The 19,483-nt window shown below is 37.9% G+C and overlaps 1 protein-coding gene across 2 annotated transcripts in view; it reads left to right on the forward strand.

The window, feature by feature from the left end:
- daam1a (dishevelled associated activator of morphogenesis 1a) overlaps positions 1–19,483 on the forward strand; it is a 55,585-nt gene that overhangs the window by 27,230 nt on the left and 8,872 nt on the right. For both annotated transcript variants that reach the window (XM_082142311.1, XM_082142312.1), the window contains exons 2-17: positions 2,233–2,466; positions 5,559–5,648; positions 7,863–7,934; positions 8,269–8,363; positions 10,263–10,596; positions 10,837–10,947; positions 11,034–11,137; positions 11,228–11,294; positions 11,384–11,501; positions 11,858–11,996; positions 12,903–12,961; positions 13,135–13,322; positions 14,079–14,357; positions 14,535–14,642; positions 16,667–16,764; positions 18,776–18,860. In XM_082142311.1, coding sequence (XP_081998437.1) covers positions 2,281–2,466; positions 5,559–5,648; positions 7,863–7,934; positions 8,269–8,363; positions 10,263–10,596; positions 10,837–10,947; positions 11,034–11,137; positions 11,228–11,294; positions 11,384–11,501; positions 11,858–11,996; positions 12,903–12,961; positions 13,135–13,322; positions 14,079–14,357; positions 14,535–14,642; positions 16,667–16,764; positions 18,776–18,860 — 2,133 coding nt within the window. In that variant the 5' untranslated portion in view covers positions 2,233–2,280. The remainder of the gene's footprint in view (positions 1–2,232; positions 2,467–5,558; positions 5,649–7,862; positions 7,935–8,268; positions 8,364–10,262; positions 10,597–10,836; positions 10,948–11,033; positions 11,138–11,227; positions 11,295–11,383; positions 11,502–11,857; positions 11,997–12,902; positions 12,962–13,134; positions 13,323–14,078; positions 14,358–14,534; positions 14,643–16,666; positions 16,765–18,775; positions 18,861–19,483) is intronic.

Consider the following 19,483-nt stretch of genomic DNA (forward strand, 5'->3'; position numbering starts at 1 on the left):
CCTAAAATTGTGCGTACACACAAAAGCTATATTTTGCATACACACAAAAGTTACGCCAGAACCTGTGCAAAATTCTCTTTATAATACCCAGTCTGCGGATGATTGTGCATATGCATCTCCAACCCGTCTCCTCCATGAAATAACCATAAATGGAGCTTACAATGCCTAGTTTTGCTATTCATATCCTCATATCATGCATATTCCCATTCACTTGATATCATGTTTAACGATGCAAGGCAATAGGAAAATATAAGATGCGGACTATGTGCATTACATTCTAAGAATCATTCAGTATCCTTGCCTTGTTTTAGAATAAATAAATCAGAATTGTATACATTTCAGATAAAGTTTTCAGAGAAGAGTTATTCTCAATATTTTCCACTGGCCAAAAAGTAATTTTAATTGCTTTAAACAAATCGATGCAATTTTTTTCCTATAAGGTAAACATATATTTTATGATGTTTATATAGCATATGTGACCCTGGATCACAAAACCAGTCACAAGGGTCAATTTTCTGAAACTGAGATTTATACATCATCTGAGAGTTGAATAAATAAGCTTTCCATTGATGTATGGTTTGTTAGGATAGAAACATTGAGAAAATCGCCTTTAAAGTTGTCCGTTTATGTTCGCGATTTTTCTGCATCCACTCACAAAAATATATATTTTTTAGATATTTACGGTAGGAAATTTACAAAATATCTTCATGGAACTTGATCTTTACTTAATATCGAAATAATTTTTGGCATAAAAGAAAAATCAAAAATGTTGACCCCTGCAATATAGTTTTTGCTATTGTCACAAATATACCTGTGCGACATGTGACTGATTTTGTGGTCCAGGGTCACATATACAATGCCCATTTTGTGCATATGCAACGTTTATACATCAGGCCCCGGCTGTTAAAGGTATTCAAAGAAAGTTTAGCCAATTTTTTTATTTCAGTCATCATTTACTCGCCCTCATGATGTTTCAAATCTGTTTAAAAAGAATACGTTTTGAAGAAAGTTCATTCAGCCCAAAAAAGGATATAAAAAGCACCCTAAAGTTGGTTTATGCACTATATTTCAAGTCTTCTGACGTCATACGACAGCTTTGTGTAAAGAACAGACCAAAATCTTAGCTTGATGTGCTGAAGATCAAATTTTACACTATGGTTTGTTCCTTACACAAAGCTATCATATGGCTTCAGAAGACCTGCAGAAGAAAAACACCAAATAGTGTAATGTGAGAGCTTATTGCTTTTATGGCTATATTTTATCTGTCTACATGACAATCTGCATGTCAAATCATGTCACTGTGTGTTTCTGGAGTTTATGAGGCTTATGTGATTGTTGTAATGGGAAGTAAGATCATACAGTGCTGCATATTATGAGTATCACTGCACAGAGACACAAACAGTCAATCCCATTTCTCATTTTTTGTACATAACTACCTTTCGGTAAGTCTGTGATCATCACTTGGGCTGCATTAATTTGCGCGCTCAACAATATTGCAAAAATATTATTACAATTTAAATATATTTAAAAAACGGTTATTTTAAAATATAATTTTATTCCTGTGATGGCAAATCTGTAATTTCTGCATCATTACTCTTCAGTCTTCAGTGTCACATGATCCTTCAGAAATCATTCTAATAGGCCGATTTGCTGCTCAAGAAACATTTCTTATTATTATTATCAATGTTGAAAACAGTTCTTTGATGAATAGACAGTTTAAAAGAACAGAAGTTTTATGACATTTTTCATAGAAATTCATCACTTTTAAACAATGTAATGATCAATGAGTAATCAATGAGTGCTGCATATAAAGTATTAATTTCTTTTAAAAAAAAGTCTTATTGGCTCCAAACTGTGTACCTTTGCAAAATATGATGAAGTATAATCAAAGCCTTGATTTTGTTTCAGGGCAGTAAGATTTTATCCACCAATACTGATATTTTCCGTATTGCTACTGGTCTACAGTGGGAGGTCCAGTGTAACCTGTTAGTCAAGAGTGTATACTCAATACATTTTAGTTTCAGTATATCACACTTCTCATGTAACATATGGCTGCAAATAGCCCTGGGTGAGGGTATGATTTTCAACCTTCTTGTTCTGTTTTGCATTTAGCTGCATCCTAGCACAGCCATGCACATTTTCAGTGAACTAAAAAATTATTCCCAGTATCCTTTTTTTGCAGCTTTGATATCACCCCCTCCTCATTTTCTCTCTTTGTTTTCTCTTGGACAGGGTGTCGTAGCTGAAGCGAGACACATTTGACTGGCTGGGCCTCTGGCCATGATGGCCTCACGTAAGCGAGGAGGACGGGGCCTGTCATTCCTCTGCTGCTGTCTAAAGGGACGGGACCAGCCTGAGATCACCTATCGCCTCCGCCATGACAGCAACTTCACACTGCAAACCATGGAGCCCACCCTGCCCATGCCCCCCACTGAGGAACTGGATGCTATGTTCACTGAACTGGTGGTATGTGCTGTACCATGACCACATACTCTTTATTTTTTTTCCTTTCCTTTCTTTTCTTTTCTTTAATTCCCATACTCTCAATTAGATTGATGGATAGATGGATGGATAGATGGATAGGTAGGATCTTTGGAAACAGACCACTTTGAAAGTCAAATCTGATCTTTGGTTTTGTCAAACATTATATTGGCATGCATGTAAAGGATAACTTATTAAAACAGAGAGGAACTTGTCTTTGTATTCCATGATGAATTTTTTGATGGATGGATGGGTGGGTAGACGAGTGGGTAGATGGATGGATGAATGGATGGATGGGTGGGTAGACGAGTGGGTAGATGGATGGATGAATGGATGGATGGGTGGGTAGACGAGTGGGTTGATGGATGGATGAATGGATGGATGGGTTTGTAGACGAGTGGGTTGATGGGTGGGTGGGTAGACGAGTGGGTAGATGGATGGATGAATGGATGGATGGATGGGTGGGTAGACGAGTGGGTTGATGGATGGATGAATGGATGGATGGGTTTGTAGACGAGTGGGTTGATGGATGGGTGGGTAGACGAGTGGGTAGATGGATGGATGGATGGATGGGTGGGTAGACGAGTGGGTTGATGGATGGATGAATGGATGGATGGGTTTGTAGACGAGTGGGTTGATGGATGGGTGGGTAGACGAGTGGGTAGATGGATGGATGAATGGATGGATGGGTGGGTAGACGAGTGGGTTGATGGATGGATGGATGGATGGGTGGGTGGGTAGATGGGTGGATGTAAGGATATATGCTAGATGGATGGATGGCTAGATGGAGCACTCACTGTAGTCAAATTTTCTTTTAGTTTGCTATGTTTTATTCAACTTTCTTTTTAGGGCCTCATATTTTAGATCTTTGGAAACAGACCACTTTGAAAGTCAAATCTGGTTTTTGGTTTTGTCAAACATTTATTGGCAGGCATGTAAAGGATAACCTATTAAAGCAGAGAGGAACGTTTCTTTGTATCCCATGATGAATTTTCAGATGGATTGAAGGATGAGTGAATAGATGCTTGATGGATCGATGGGTGGGTAGACGGACGGATCGATAGATGGAACACTCATGTTTTTTTAGTTTTTTTTTAGTTTGTTATATGTTTTATTAAACTTTTGGACACAGGCCACTTTGAAAGTCAAATCTGGTCTTTGGATTTGTCAAATATTATTCTGACAGCCATGTAAAGGATAACTTATTAAAACAGAAGGAACTTGTCTTTGCATCCCATGATGAATTTTCACCATTACATTTTTTGCTAAGACAGAACATGCAAAGTTTGTAAGCTTGCATGCCCACATGGCCAAAAATCACAAACAGAGCCTGTTAACTGGGTTCATTCTAAAGAATCCCATCAGAATAGTTAGAAAAAGCTTATTCTTTATTCTTTGCTCTACCATTCCTCCATTTGTGGAGTGAATCAGTGCTTGTCTTGGATTCCATAATATGGGGAATCCAAGCATTCCCTGCTAATGGTCCAGTAAAGAGTATGTTAGACAATGCACGTCCCCTCATTAGCTCTGCAGACTCCATTGAGTAGAGTTACGTCTGTATGTCTCATACCCACCAGCGCATGACCAGCAGGCATTTGGCACAGATGGGCTCATGGATGACTTGCATGCGCCAGACTCCCATCTCTTACGCAGCCTGTCCCCTGCTGAGCCTTTGAGCTCTCACAGAGAGACACAACTGAGATGTCAATCAGTGTCATGTTAAGTTGATTTAACAGGAAAATACTTCTCGCAGACTTTTGATTCTGCATCGATTTGAGGTGAGAAAGCTGTCCTCCTCATACTGAACTTTATCTTTGAACATTTTATTTTAGTCGAGTCTGCTTTCACTGCAACTCAAACAGAAAACTGGTCTCATAATTTAACACTGTCACAACCAGACGCAATGCTAGAATTTTTTTAGATGTCGCAAGTACACTGCTGTCAGTTATCACTTGTTGCTGCTTCTATCTAAATGGCTTTCAGTGAACAAAGTCTCTGGTTCATTTTTTTTCCGTAGAGAAATAAAGAGGGAATAGTATGAGAGAACGATCTGGAGAAGATCAGATTTTGACCTGCCTGCCTCTACAATAGATGTGGTGTCTGGATGTGATGTTCTCTCTCTGGAATCTCTGCTCAAATATACATGAGTACTTACGAGTTGGATTATACGATTTCCCTGTATTTTTCATCCTTTTTATCCTCATTATTTCCTTATGCAGCCTGTTAAAGTGGTCTCTGGACCTGCTTGTTGTATGTGTCTCTCACATGATGTTAATTAACTTGTGCCCGAACATCTGGACTGAATATGATCAACTTAGTCGAGAACTGCATCATGGGAATGCACAGAGGTCACAGGAGCGTGCAGGCATTAATTGATGGTTTACATGACTAAATAATTTCTTTGCTGTGAGGAAACAAGAAGTCTCTCTCTCACACAGAATTGTGGGAAATTAACTCCCGCTTCAGGGTCATTGATATCCAGATACTGACGTCAGACTTTAAGTCATGTTGGTTTTTTCAGGTCTCGTGGCCGACTTGATAGGATGCCTGTGTGTGTCACTGCCAAGTACATTTGACATTCATTATGTACTCAAAAAGTTTTTTCCGCTTTTTCCCAATCATTTTAGTTTGTTTACATTTTACATTTCATAGTTTCAATAAATATTCATGAATATAAATATCCTAAATGTAATATATATTTTTGTGCAGTCCTTGTAATTTGTAAGGTATTTATTTATTTATTTATTGTCAACTTTAAATATATTTACCAAAATATATTAAAAAAAATTGTGCAGCCATTGCTTGTAAGATATTTATTTACTTATTTGCATAAATATTATAAATATTCAGTACCATTATATTATATTATATTATATTATATTATATTATATTATATTATATTATATTATATTATATTATATTATATTATATTATATTATATTGAAATCAAAGGGAACTAAAGTCTCAATTTTAAGTATTTAACCTTATGAGAATGTGACCAATTCAACATAATTTATTGGGCTTGAAATTTAAGAGAATACACTTGAAACCTCTCATCATGTCTCCTTCTCCTACAGGATGAGCTGGATCTCTCGGAGAAACATAGAGAGGCCATGTTTGGCCTTCCTGCTGAGAAGAAATGGCAAATCTACTGTAGCAAGAAGAAGGTAAGACATTGCCACTTGATGGGACTGGGCAAGGACCTTTTCCATTTTTTTTAGAAAGACCCATGCCAAAGTGTTTTGTCTGGCTTTGAACATCCATAGCAGTTTCCTAAAACCAATTTAATCTGACTTGACCGTAGAGTTTGAAACTAAGCAGCTGAATGTGTGAACACATCGCAGTCTTACTGTACATCCAAAAAAGGACGTAATGTAAACGGTGCTTCTCTAGCACAGGCTTGGCTTCGGGACAGAGAAGTGGTGTTGAGTGCAAGGGTTTATTTTCACAGTATGTGTGATTTGGGTCTGAGGAGTGAGAGGTAACAGAACCCAGGCTGCCCTGACACACTCTGTAAACCCTCATTTATAAGAGGCATTTACACCGGTGGAACTAAAGAGCAAACCACACAGCGGTGGCCTGGGGATTGTCTACGGCTGCTGGAGTTCATGACCGGTTACCTGGTCACGACCCACCAGGGGATCGATCTTCAGCTGCTGACCTATTGTCCTCCAAAAACACTTAAAAAAAGAATACTGTCAATCATTATGGTGTTAGGAATGAAGTTTATTCTCATGCATATATTAAAGCAAACATTTATGTTGGTGTTCTCTATGACGGATCAAAGCTTTGCAAGCTTATACATGAGTAGAGATGGAATTTCAGTTGGACATTTTTATAGCTTATGCCTGTCAGCTCTCAACTTGAAGGGATAGTTTATCCAAAAATGAAAATTCTGCCAATTACTCACCGTCATGTCGTTCCAAACTCGTTTGACTTTGTCTTATATAAAACAAAAAAGAAGATGTTTTCAGTATTTTTAGTATTATCTTTTTTGGCCATACAGAAAAAGTCAGTAGGGTCCCACAAATGTTGTCTTCCTCCCCATATTTTCTTTTGTTTTCCCCAGAGGAAATACAGGCAGAAAATAAATAGATTTTTTTTTTTATGTACTCCATTTTTTTATTCAGTAAACAATATATTTAATTTTATTTTAGAACTACAGATTTGAAGAAATTTGCAGAAATGCTTCAACCAAAACTGTCTTAGAAAAATGTGTATGCTGTGTAATCCCAGCTCAATAAAACACTGAATGCAGTGTTTCAGCCAACTACACCTGCAAGGCCTGGATCAAATCTCCTCCCAGTGGAGTTTTGGGGTCTGAGCAACATGTGGAACCAACGCCGTGCAATATAATGAGTGCTAAAACTACTGTCAAGATGTTGAGGCAAAGGAACTTGTGAATGTCTGGTATGAAGTGTTTGTGTTCATAATAACTATAATGAGAACTTTCTCACCCTTCTTTTTGGTTTCAAGCTATCTTTTTATTAATCTCTAAGCCCCTATGGTCCAAAATAGTTTAGTTAAATTGTATAATTGCAGAATGTGGTAATAAAACAATGGGTGGACTTGTTAAATAAGATTCCTGGAAGCTTATCGGCTCATGTGGTGCGCGAAACCCCCCAAAACAACCCCAATTCCCAATTCCAAACTTACCCTGGCCAGCAAAAGTCAATCTCAGACTGAAAGAGCAAGCAGCTGCTATATTATAGACACTTGAGCATAGCACAAAACACTGTGGTATTGTTTCCAAACCCCAGGCTTTGTATTGAAAGCTTTAAAGAATAAGTTACTATGGGAAAAGGCATGTTTTGGACTGAATCGTCGCCTTTTAGCACTCTGCCAGAGCGTTTAACTCAAAATTGGGAGTGGAGTAGTGCTGAAGTGCAGAGTCTGTGTCTGTTTTCAGGTAACAAGAAGCATCTCAAACAAGGTGTCAGCTGTGGACACTCACACACACACATAACATATCCGTTCACAAGCACTTTTGGATTGTTGGATGCGATTTTCTGGGAATTGCAATGGTTAGATAAGCCATGTTCTCACACATCGTAGCTGTTGAAGTACATGAGAATGTGGCAGTACAAAAAGATCTCTGTTGGTGTGGAGGACAGTACGTTGACATTTTTGTGTCAGATGTTTGCAGTTTAAAATCATAATGAACTTTTTTCTGTCTGTCTGTCTAATGCTATCTGACTTTCTATCTATCTGTCTGTCTGTCTGTCTGTCTAATTCTATCTGTCTGTCTGTCTGTCTAATTCTATCTGACTTTCTATCTGTCTTTCTATCTGTCTGACTGTCTAATTCTATCTGTCTGTCTGTCGGTCGAATGTGTGTTTATTTGATTCCAGTATGCAGGCTAATCTTTAGTTTTTCCATAGGAACAGGAAGAGAATAAGGGGGCGACCAGCTGGCCTGAATTCTACATTGATCAGATAAATTCAATGGCTGCTGTAAGTATGACTTGCAAGCTAGACAGCAAACACTGAACATTTCCCTGACCATGCTAATTTCCATCTTTTCCCTGAGGACATAAGAGTTTTAGTCAAGAGGGAGTCATTAAACTCACATATGCTGCCCTTGAGGAAGTTGTTGGGGATGTAAGAGTGGTAAACAACTGTAAATATTTCATAGGGCAATGAGCGCTCATACTCATCAAAACTGAGATAATTGGTGAAGCTATAAATTCCTTCACACATTTCACACAAGTACTTTAACAAAACTTTGACCTGACAAACTTGGGTTAGTCCATTAATTATTTGCCTTTACGTTCAATATCACTACCAGAGGAAGTCCCTGCTGGCCCTGGACAAGGAGGATGAGGAGGAGAGGAATAAGACCATAGAGAGCTTGAAAACAGCACTCCGCACACAGCCCATGAGGTACTGCCTTTAGCACACACTCATTATGGGTAATTTCATGACTGTATCATTCTTTTTCATTTCTTTTGATTAAGCACATTACCTTACAATTGAGTCTCCCTCCCCCTTTACTAAGTGCTTCAACAGTAGTTTGTCTTGCAGAGTATTATATCTACTCCTGAAATCTTCATGTATGTGTATACACATACATGAAGATATATATATATAGGGCTGGATGATAAACGATATCATATCGAGATAGCTCTAAAAATTTACGTCGATACCGCTGATAAGCTCTGGACATTTTTACTCAATATGGATTAATCTAATAGTCTATCTCACTGCGGAAATAAACAGTCAGTGCATGTCGCTAATAAGTGATTTCTGTGTGAATGAACGGCACCGTTTCGTCTGATACACAAACTCGCACACACTGTGTTTTCAGCATCTGCCGTCTAATATACGAGGACATGAACACATGAACTCCTTTGAGTCACTTCACAAGCTTTCATTGGAGAAAAACTACCATCAAATACACACTGAAACTGAAACTAAAACAGAAAGATCTTCACAGCAAACAGAAATAGATCACTTCACTACTGAATACTAAAGTGTACTTCTCAAAGTAATAATAATGTTTTTATTTCTAAGAAACATCATACAACCAAGATTTTTTTCATCCATGTTTTAAATGTATACAGTTCTGTTGTGCAGCATCTTATTTGACAAAAAATAAAAATGCAATGTTTTAAAAAGTTTATAGAAATTTGTATTAAATCATAAAATACAGACCCCCAAATAAAATGGATTTCATGGGGCCCTACATTTAAAGGAAGCTACTCTGTGGAGTTTAATTGTGAAAAAGCAAGCTTGCATGTTTACATTCATTCTCAAGGTCTAACAAATATGTGGAAAGCATTTTCTTCCCCATTAATTAATCTCCATCTCTATCTCTCTCTCTCTCTCTCTCTCTCTCTCTCTCTCTCTCTCTCTCTCTCTCTCTCTCTCTCTCTCTCTCTCTCTCTCTCTCTCTCTCTCTATCTATCTATATATACACTGATACATTTCTTCACTGATACCGATTATTCTGAATGATATTTGCCGATCGGAGGTCGTGTCAGAATTCCGCATCGTCATTTTGACGGACAGGGTCGTAAAAATTCTGTCATAATCTATTATGATTTAAATTTTCATATTTTAATGATAATAAGCCATTTAATAGGCACTGTTTTTGTTCACATTTTCATTTTTATTCTTAAACTTACAGGACAATCAAAGGCTAGATTATGCATTTATTTATTTATGAAGAGAAAGTTGAACAGAGACTGTGGGTCACTTTTCAGGCTTCATCTTTAATGTTTGTCCAATAAATTGCAATTAGCTTTGTGCTTTGTTACTTTTGATATGAAACAAAGTCTCAGCTTTCAAATTCTGTCCATTTTATCTCAAAATTCAAACAATAAATACCGTTTTGACTCTTTAATGTGGCGCGAGAGATCACTGTAGCGCCTCAGTTCAAGCAGAGCGCGAGTGAAGGCGATAATTCCTTCCTTTTTACTACGTTACAGAAATAAATAAACATGAATGAACATCAGAAAATATGTTGAAAGATACAGTCCAACTTACAGAAGTCCGTATCATGTCTCCCATGTGATTGCTCAGTGTTTCATCCGCAAAAAGACGGCAATAAAACAGAAACAGCCCAGTTTTATAAAAAAAACACGTGTATTTAAATGAAAATGCAAAAATTATTGGGAATTTGTATTGCTGTCCCCCAGAAACAGGGCCAAGCAACAGTCTCTAAGCTACAACAGGAAATGCACTTAAAATTCAGGACATTAAGTTTTCCATGTGTTCTCCTACCTATGAGATGAAATGTCTTTTCATGCGCTTGGCCTGACCTTTGTCTTGCTCCTCAAGGTTTGTGACGCGCTTCATAGACCTCGATGGACTGACGTGCGTCTTGAACTTCCTGAAAACGATGGACTACGAGACCACCGAATCTCAGATCCACACCTCACTGATTGGCTGCATTAAAGCCCTGATGAACAACTCTCAGGGACGTGCCCATGTGCTCGCACATTCAGAAAGCATCAACATCATCGCGCAGAGCTTGGCCACCGAGAACATCAAGACCAAAGTGGCCGTTCTGGAGATCATGGGTGCTGTTTGCTTGGTGCCCGGAGGACACAAGAAAATCCTGGAAGCCATGTTGCACTATCAGAAGTTCGCCTGTGAACGGACGCGATTTCAGGTGGGCAGGAAAATTCAAGGCTTTTCTCTCAGCCACATTGGGGCTCATTATTCAAACACAAATCATTCATAAAAAACAGTTGTACATAAATTGTCCCTTTGAATCAAATGCAACAATTAACACAGAGAGATTCGTTCTGCTTGTGTTTCATGACTGTTGAGACTTATGAATGAAATATTAAGAGGTCTTTCTCCTTTGTTGTTCTCATTCTTTCTCCCCATCTTCTCGGTTTACACATAGACCCTTCTAAATGACTTGGACAAGAGTACGGGCCGCTACAGAGACGAGGTGAACCTCAAGACGGCAATCATGTCCTTCATCAACGCGGTCCTCAGTCAAGGAGCAGGGGAGGTAAGCGCTACTTTCTCCACATCTGCATCTCATTAGATTCAAATCATCCAAGAGTTTCTCCCTGACTTCCAACGTTTCATTTACAGACCAGTTTGGAGTTCAGAATTCATTTGCGGTATGAATTTCTAATGCTGGGAATCCAACCAGTGATTGATAAATTACGGTCCCATGAAAACTCCACGTTAGATCGGTAAGTGCTGTATTTTGAGACGCGCTGTCCTCAAGTACTTGGCCGAGTTCTGTTGAGCTTAACGTGCAGTCGTCTTTTATTACTCTTCAGGCATTTGGACTTCTTTGAGATGCTACGAAATGATGATGAATTAGCCCTCGCTAAGCGGTTTGAGAATGTACGTTCCCTGTCTTAATTTGTTTTTGAATACAGTATAGCCACGTTGTTTCAGTAGTAATTTCAAGCTTGTCTCTTTGTTTGGTCCAGGTTCATATAGATACTAAAAGTGCCACTCAGGTGTTTGATCTCATCCGGAAGAGGATAAACCACACGGACGCCTTCCCGCACTTTATGTCTGTCTTACAGCACTGTCTTCATATGCCTTGTGAGTGATGTCACTTCCCTTCCATAACAGTGTGAACAAATAAACCTCATAATATTACCTCATCATAAATAATGGCACTTACAAAAGAATACCATGGAATATAGTTTTGGACATGCCACTACGGTAATACCATGTTTTATGGACATGAACAATGTTTTTTCATCATGTACACTCCCTTTGAAAGTTTGGGGTAAAAAAAAAAAAAAATATATATATATATAAAATTGTATTGGCCACTGACATCTTTGCTCTTTGCATATCGGCATCAGCCCTTAAAAACATATCAGTTGATCACTGTAGTGAACGTTGTGTAGTTGCTTGGAAGTGTTGACATCATCTTTGCTCTTTTCTCACAGACAAAAGAACTGGGAACACTGTGCAGTACTGGCTCCTTCTTGATCGAATTGTCCAGCAGATTGTCCTACAGAACGACAAGGGTCATGACCCCGATGTGGCTCCCCTTGAGAACTTCGACGTGAAGAACGTGGTGCGAATGTAAGTGAGGGACAGTCCAAGAATTTGTGTATCCAAAGAAGTAGTTGTACCTTTGTGTCCTCAATTCCTCTCATTTATTAATGTCCTGAGCTTTTAATGCCCTCTAAAACTGCCAGCAATTTGGTACATTTAGCAATTTCAATTATTTAGCTCTGAAAATTATAATCCCAAATACGTAATCCAGTCTCAAAGTCAATTTGTTTCAAGCCAGCCATCCACCTGTATCTCATCACATTTTAGGAAAGCGCCAGGCCATAGATTTTTCAAGATATGACTGAACGTGATAATCTTAGAACTGTTCAAATAAACACATCTTTGTGTCATCTTTCTGCATGGGATTAATTAGAAGTGAGACACAACTTAACTTCACTCTAGTTCAAACAAGTCGGAGGCTGAGAGACGGTCTGGGACAGTTTCAGTCAAATAAAAACAAATATGCAGAATGCATATGGAAAACATTTGGTGGTTTGATCAAATGTTACAGAGCTGAAATTTGACTCTCGTTTTAAGGCAACAGGGGCTTCTCTGATTTCTTAACATTTCGCACCGATGTTCCTTGGTTTCCTGCTGGTCCTACCCGACTAATAGGAAGCCATCGTTGTGCTTTTTAAAGAATTATGAATGCCAAGTTTTGTGGTTTAGGGTCACATGGTGATACTTAAAACTATAGTTCACCCAAAAATGAAAGTTGTGATCGTTTACTCTCCCTCATGTCTTTCCAAAACTATATGACTTTTTTTCTTGAGTGGAACACAACATTCTCCATTCCTTTTATGTTCTGTAGTAGAAACAAAATGATATGGGTTTATAATGATATGAAGGTGAGAAAATAATGAGGATTTTGTGTGAACTTTCCATTTAGCCATTCATAAGTGCCCAACACTGCTCTCTTGTTCAAATTTACAGGCTGGTCAACGAGAACGAGGTGAAACAATGGAAAGAACAAGCAGAAAAAATGAGAAAAGGTACATGACCTCTCTATGAGGCTAAGGGAGTGTTTAGCCTTAGGAGGCCTTGAATGTGTTTACATGTACCTTCGTCTGCATGGGAATCAGCGATGACATTGCTGATGTTGTCAAATAATGAAGCATTTTGATTTCAGGTTTTATTTTGTTTTGTTTTTTGGCTTGAATCACAGAGCATAATGAACTTCAGCAGAAGCTGGAAAAGAAAGAAAGAGAGTGTGATGCAAAAGCCCAAGAGAAGGATGAAATGATGCAAACGCTCAATAAGATGAAAGAGAAGCTGGAGAAGGAAAGCAGTGAACATAAGCTTGTTAAGCAGCAAGTGGCTGACCTTTCTGCCCGGCTACATGAGATGAGTAATGTATGTTACATACGCACATAAGCACAAAGTACCTCTTCCAAAACCTAGTTTTCTCTCTGTTGGCAGCTACATTTTAAGGCAACAACCTAACTGAAACGAAACATTATATGTGACTGAATTGGAACAAGCTCTAAGTTCCTTGCCAAAAAAGAAAAAGAAAAAAAAGTATGATGGTTTGCTTGCCTGTTTTGGCTGTGAGTTGGACTGATCTGGTGTCAAAAGAGACCAGATAATCCAGCTAGACCATCTTAAACAAACTTAAGACCAGAAAACCACCTTAGAATGTATATGTATATATATAAATATATATATATAAATATATATATATATATATATGAAAATAAAATACAAATATACAAATATTCTAACCCTTGGCTCTCTTCTTGGAAGGAAAAAAATCCCTGAGTTTGTCACTTTTGTCCAGAATGAGGTTCCCCTTACTAAAAGTACTGTAGTTGTAGAATGGTATTGAATGATTACCATATTCATGTACTTTGGTATTTCCAAAATAGTTACTTCAGAGAATACTATGGTAATGTTATGTCTAAAATAATCATGGCAGTTCCAGTGGTGCTTGTTTGTTTGTGTATAAGCCAGCATAACTGAAACAGCCTGGAGCCGTTGTTGCCTAAAAATGCAGTGTCAAGAGCTCACTGGGGTTTGGAACAGACCATAATGTTTTGATTCATAATTATAACCGATTCAAAGCCTCACAACACTTTTGCTTCATGTTCCTACTGTATCTTGTTTTTTTAGAGGACAAATATCCCAGGTGGCCCCCCTCTCGTCACGTTGGCCTCTGGTAGCAACCCACCTCCACCACCAGGTCCAGCTGGTCTTCCTCCTCCACCACCACCTCCAGGTGGAGCACCCCCTCCCCCTCCCCCTCCTCCTGGCGGACCACCACCTCCACCAGGCCTGCCCGGCTTTGGTCCTCCTCCCCTGGGAGGTCTTCTGGGCTCCACGCTGACGAAGAAGAACATCCCTCAGCCGTCCAATCCGCTTAAGTCTTTCAACTGGACCAAACTCGGTGAAGTGAGTTAATAAACGTTTGCAATTATATAACTGTTAGTCTTTAGAAATGTTCCTCTTTTTACATTTTTTTTAATAATTCATTTATTTATTTTTAATCTATTTCATTTTTATTTATTGTTTAACGAAGTCCTTTGATGTGTATTCATAGTTTATTCATTATTCATCTCTGTCTCACAGAATAAACTGGAAGGGACATTGTGGCTGGAATTGGATGAAATCAGAGTTTACAAACAATTGGACTTGGAGGATATTGAAAAAACATTCTCCGCTTACCAGAGACAGCAGGTATAAGAATTCTTTGAGAATTTGTACCCGTCTTCTCCTGTATTGTAAATATCGTGCACATTGTTCCAACTGCATTTTATGAATAATACTGCAGTGTCAAACTAAAATTAAAAACCCACTCCTTGAATTTCTGTACCTCCCTCTGTATTCTCTAATTTTCTGCCTGATGTTTACACCTGCCCTTTTATATATTTTCTGATCTAACTAACACTTTCCTGCTCCCTGCTTGCCATAAAGGACTTTCTGTTCAATAACTTTAGACAGGTAAGTGGTCTCTGGTCCTGTCTCTTGAGTTTGGTGATAATACCATGGTACTGACAATTATAATTTTAATTGAACTACATGTTATAGTTTGATGGTACTCTCTGAAGTACTTTGGAGTACCATATGAATGGTTAAATCTCACAAATAAATGTCCTGGTTACATTCCACCCCCAAAATCAACAGAAAAGTAATTATATTTGGCATAAAGATAATGTTTTGTTGCATTGTGACATTATTTTCAGAGCAATTAAGCACACTTTGCAGTTTAGAATTATTATACAGTACTCTTTATTAAAAAAATTTAAAATTAAAATAATCATATAACAGAACAACAAATAATACAATGATGCATAAATAGATCTTGGTCAGGTTTTCAGTACAGTCTTTACTGTATAAAAGTTTTAGATCAAGTAATTTTCACAACTCACAACTTTCAAAACTGCTTAATGGAGTTTTTGTCTACTGAATTGTTTTTTTACAGAAAGACTGTCAGCTTTTTTTGTCAGCTGAACAATGTTGTTAAACAAAAGTGCAGTCCATTGAAAGGACTGTATTCTATTACTCAAAGCCTCATTTTCATTCCTGTCAAAAATTAAATATGGCGCTTCCCTGACCAAGGTCTACACCCTGAAATTCAAATAATATATGAAATAAATGAAAAATGAGAGTGTTTTTGCATTAAAATGTTTTATGTAAAATGTAAACGTAAAAAGCATTAATGTAAAAACATTTATTAATCTTAATTGTCCTAAAATACATTTTATTTTGTAAGAACAGAACAGAAAATCTATTTTATAAATGGCTTATTTTGATTTTGAAATTAAATATGACATTTTCTTAAAAGGTTTTCACGAGATTCACCCAAATACCATATACTGTATACATTTTTTAATTAATAAGTACATTGGTGTATATCAAAGTACCGTCTGATACTATCACAGTACCACAGTACCACCATAGTACTTTTTATGTAATTTTCACCACATTCTTTATGCAGATAATCATCAAATTGTTGTCTTTTGTAGCATTTCTTAAAAAACGTGATGAACCAAATGACCTACTTCAGTTTATTAGTGAGCATTTCAAGATGTCTCTGTTCGTAATTAGCCAAGTTGGATATGAGGCATGCAGTTGGTTTTGCATGCATCTGGAGTTTATGCAACAGTGAAGGAGACAGATTTCCACCAACTAAAAAACAAATATCCCCCCCCCCCCCCCCCCCCCTTGTTTTTAGACAGATTCCCTTCCACTCCTTTCACCCTCTCACTCCCTCAAATAAAACCTGGCGTGCCATCATCTAAACACGCAATTTCTTGCTGTCTGCTCCCCAGCTGACACTAAAGTGGAGGAGATGACTGTTTTCAGCCTCTGTTGTTGTGGATGTCTGGTGTGTTCGGTCATGGATATGTCATTATCTTGAAAAATGACTTTGTTTGGATTTTACTTTAGAGACAATTTAAGACAACAGGTGTCTTGTCGGTTTCACATTCGGGTGTATTTGCTTGAGTCCAAATCTGCATTTGATTGTTTCTAATGACTGTGGTTTTGCTTTTAAACTATGTTATGATGTTCAGAACCACACTGCAAAATGCTTTAGTCTCTTCTTTTTTTTTTACACCAACTTAGAGTACAATCAAACACTGATTTGCATCAAAACCTCAAGTGTAAAATCAACTTTAACCTGCTCTCTCATAGTTTTTTTCCCCCTTCATTTTAATGTGATATTGATGCTGACCTTAACTCCATTTGTCTTTCTGCAGAAAGAGACAGAGGATGACGCGGTCACTTCTAAAAAGGTCAGAGAATTGTCTGTCATCGATGGTCGGCGTGCGCAAAACTGCAACATCCTTCTCACCAAGTGAGTCTGTAGTTTAGAAACCCATAGACACCATCTTTGACCATTTAAGATTCGTTCACAGTAATAAACATTCCTGCATGACTCACTGTCGAACAATTCTCTGTTTACTTAAGCCATTTTGAATGATCCTAGCATCACAAGTCACCATAGCAGTGGTGATAAACATATCTCCCATAAGCTCACTTCATGTGTTTGATTTAATTATATAGCTGTGAACGAATCTCTAGGCACCTCACGATTCGATTCGATTACGATTCAGAGGGTAACGATTATCGATGCATCTTTTTTTTGTGTGTGTGTGACTACTTGGTACTTTTAAAGCAAAGTATTTATGATGACCCATAAATAATTTACTTCCTATATTCATTTTATTAATAAAACAAATGGAAGTGATTTGGCAAGTCAACTGTAAGGTTACATTTGCCAGCATATGTCCCAAAATTGCAAAGAACCAACAGGAAAATAAATGTGTGCCTGTACTAGCAGCATACTTGTAGTAAATGAATACAAACTTCAGCATATTCTGAATCTCTAGCATTTAATAATAGACTTCTAACCAACATCCTCTTGTTATTTCCAATGAGCAATTTCCAAAACATTTTGCTGTAGCAAAATCACAAACAGTTTTCGTTCAAAAATATAGAATTATGTGCCAGCAGTTCTCATACAAACATAATGCTTGTGGACTTACGCATATTCTGAATAATTAGTAACATACAAAGCCGCTCTTATACACAACTAAATAATAAAGAGTTATGACTTGAAATGTTTGCTGTATACCACAATCAAAAACAGCTTATACAAAAAAAGTGAATGAACATCTGCAGAGAACACAGTCAAAATGTAACTTTTTGTGACTGGCATTGCACTGATTCATAGGCTACTGTGACTGTGGAGGGCAGTATAACGTACGTATAACAGATCGGTTTACAGCATATTGATGTGAAAAAAAAAAAGAAAAAAGTTTTTGACATTTTTTAATCGATTCAGAATCGTCCACATCCGCATCGCGATGCATCCAAGAATCGATTTTTTCCCCCACCCCTAATGTTACTACGGTCAGTAGGCAGAGAGTAGGCGGTCTTTTGTGGCTGTCGAACACATTCGACCACATGAGCATCTACAATAAGAAAGCAATCTGGTTGAACGCGGTTTCGACTACCTCTTGAAGTGGTCAAAAGTGGACTAGCTCGAAACGTTTTAGACCCCGTTTACACCTGTATTTAGCATCATCCACTTGCAATCCGATCGACCAAAAAGCATATTAAAGGCTCACTGAAGTGCCTTGGAACGCACAGCTTTGTATGATGCGTTGACGTAATTTCCACTGAAACAGGAAGCTAAGGCGGGACATATTAAATGGCTCCTCCCCCTTTTCAAATAGCCAATAGCGTTTAGTTTACCTCACAGACTGCAAGTCGCACTTGACGGCACCATGGAAGCAAATCTGAGTGCTAATGATACGTTGGATTCAATAGTAGAGGTTTGAATAAATTCTAGCCATTTCATTCTTAACCAACGTACTGTTGGAAAACGAAATAAAACTCGAGCGTTTGAGCAACCGAACACACATCTCCACCCATATTGCTCCGTGACGTGTCAATGGCTGCTTTGGACAGGTGTTATTTATAGCATAGGGAGGCGGGACACTTTAGATTCTAGAGAGCATTTGATTGGACAGAAGATGTGATGAGAAGCTGAAGTCCGCGGTGATGTCATAAAAATCCGTGATCCATTTTAGCGGAAGTGATCGACTAAGTTTTGAATACTTATATCTCCTAAATGTAAATTTTGTCATTGTTTTGGAACACACCAGCTTATTCATTACCGTAGGGCTAACATATTCATACTAAAAGCTAAAAAACTAACATTTTGATTTCAGGGGGCCTTTAATGCAGGTGTAAACAGGGCCTCAGAGATTTTTTTTTTTGTGTGATATAGAAATATGACTCTGATATTACTTCAATCAAGAAGGCCACACCAGTGATTTAATTCAATCTTTTTCTTGCAGGTTAAAACTCTCCAACGAGGAGATCAAGAGAGCCATACTGACCATGGATGAGCAGGAAGACCTACCTAAGGATATGTTGGAGCAGGTGAGATGCATCACCACATACCCCATCAATTAGCTCACACTTTACCTCGTAATTCCACATGGCCTCTGTCCAAAACAAACCTGTTTTACTGCAGTGGATTGACGTCAAACATTTCAGAACTGTGATTAGCTGATACAGCGTCTGCACAGGCGGGGAGTTTAATTACATAACCCCGGCAGTCCAAGCCAGCATGTAATTATTGTTTTGCATCATTTTTTTTGGCAAGACACCATATCGTCCTTGCATTTTTGTCATTCTGAATGACGGGGAAATTTGTTGTAGTTGGTAAAAATATAAACCATACTGAAGCCTTTCCAATTCAATCTGTTGTGTATATCCTGCTAGTGGAGACTCAAATCAAGCACATTTATAGTTCAATTAAAACCCGTTCAAGCCATGTAGCCATTTTGGTAATAAAATGCAGCTTTGTATACAGTACCTAACCCTGTTTAACCTTTAAATCAAATCACCAAATAAGAGCAGCAAGTAAATAGTTGTAACATTTTCCAAATGGACTCGAAAAGCAATATAATGGCAATCAGGTTTTATAGGTCCTCTGATTGCTGTTGTTTTAATCTGAACAGTAATCAAACAGTTATTGTAGTGTGACGGGAATGCATGTT

Source organism: Leuciscus leuciscus (genome assembly GCF_965113295.1).
Source record: "Leuciscus leuciscus genome assembly, chromosome: 17".
Classification (NCBI taxonomy): domain Eukaryota; kingdom Metazoa; phylum Chordata; class Actinopteri; order Cypriniformes; family Leuciscidae; genus Leuciscus; species Leuciscus leuciscus.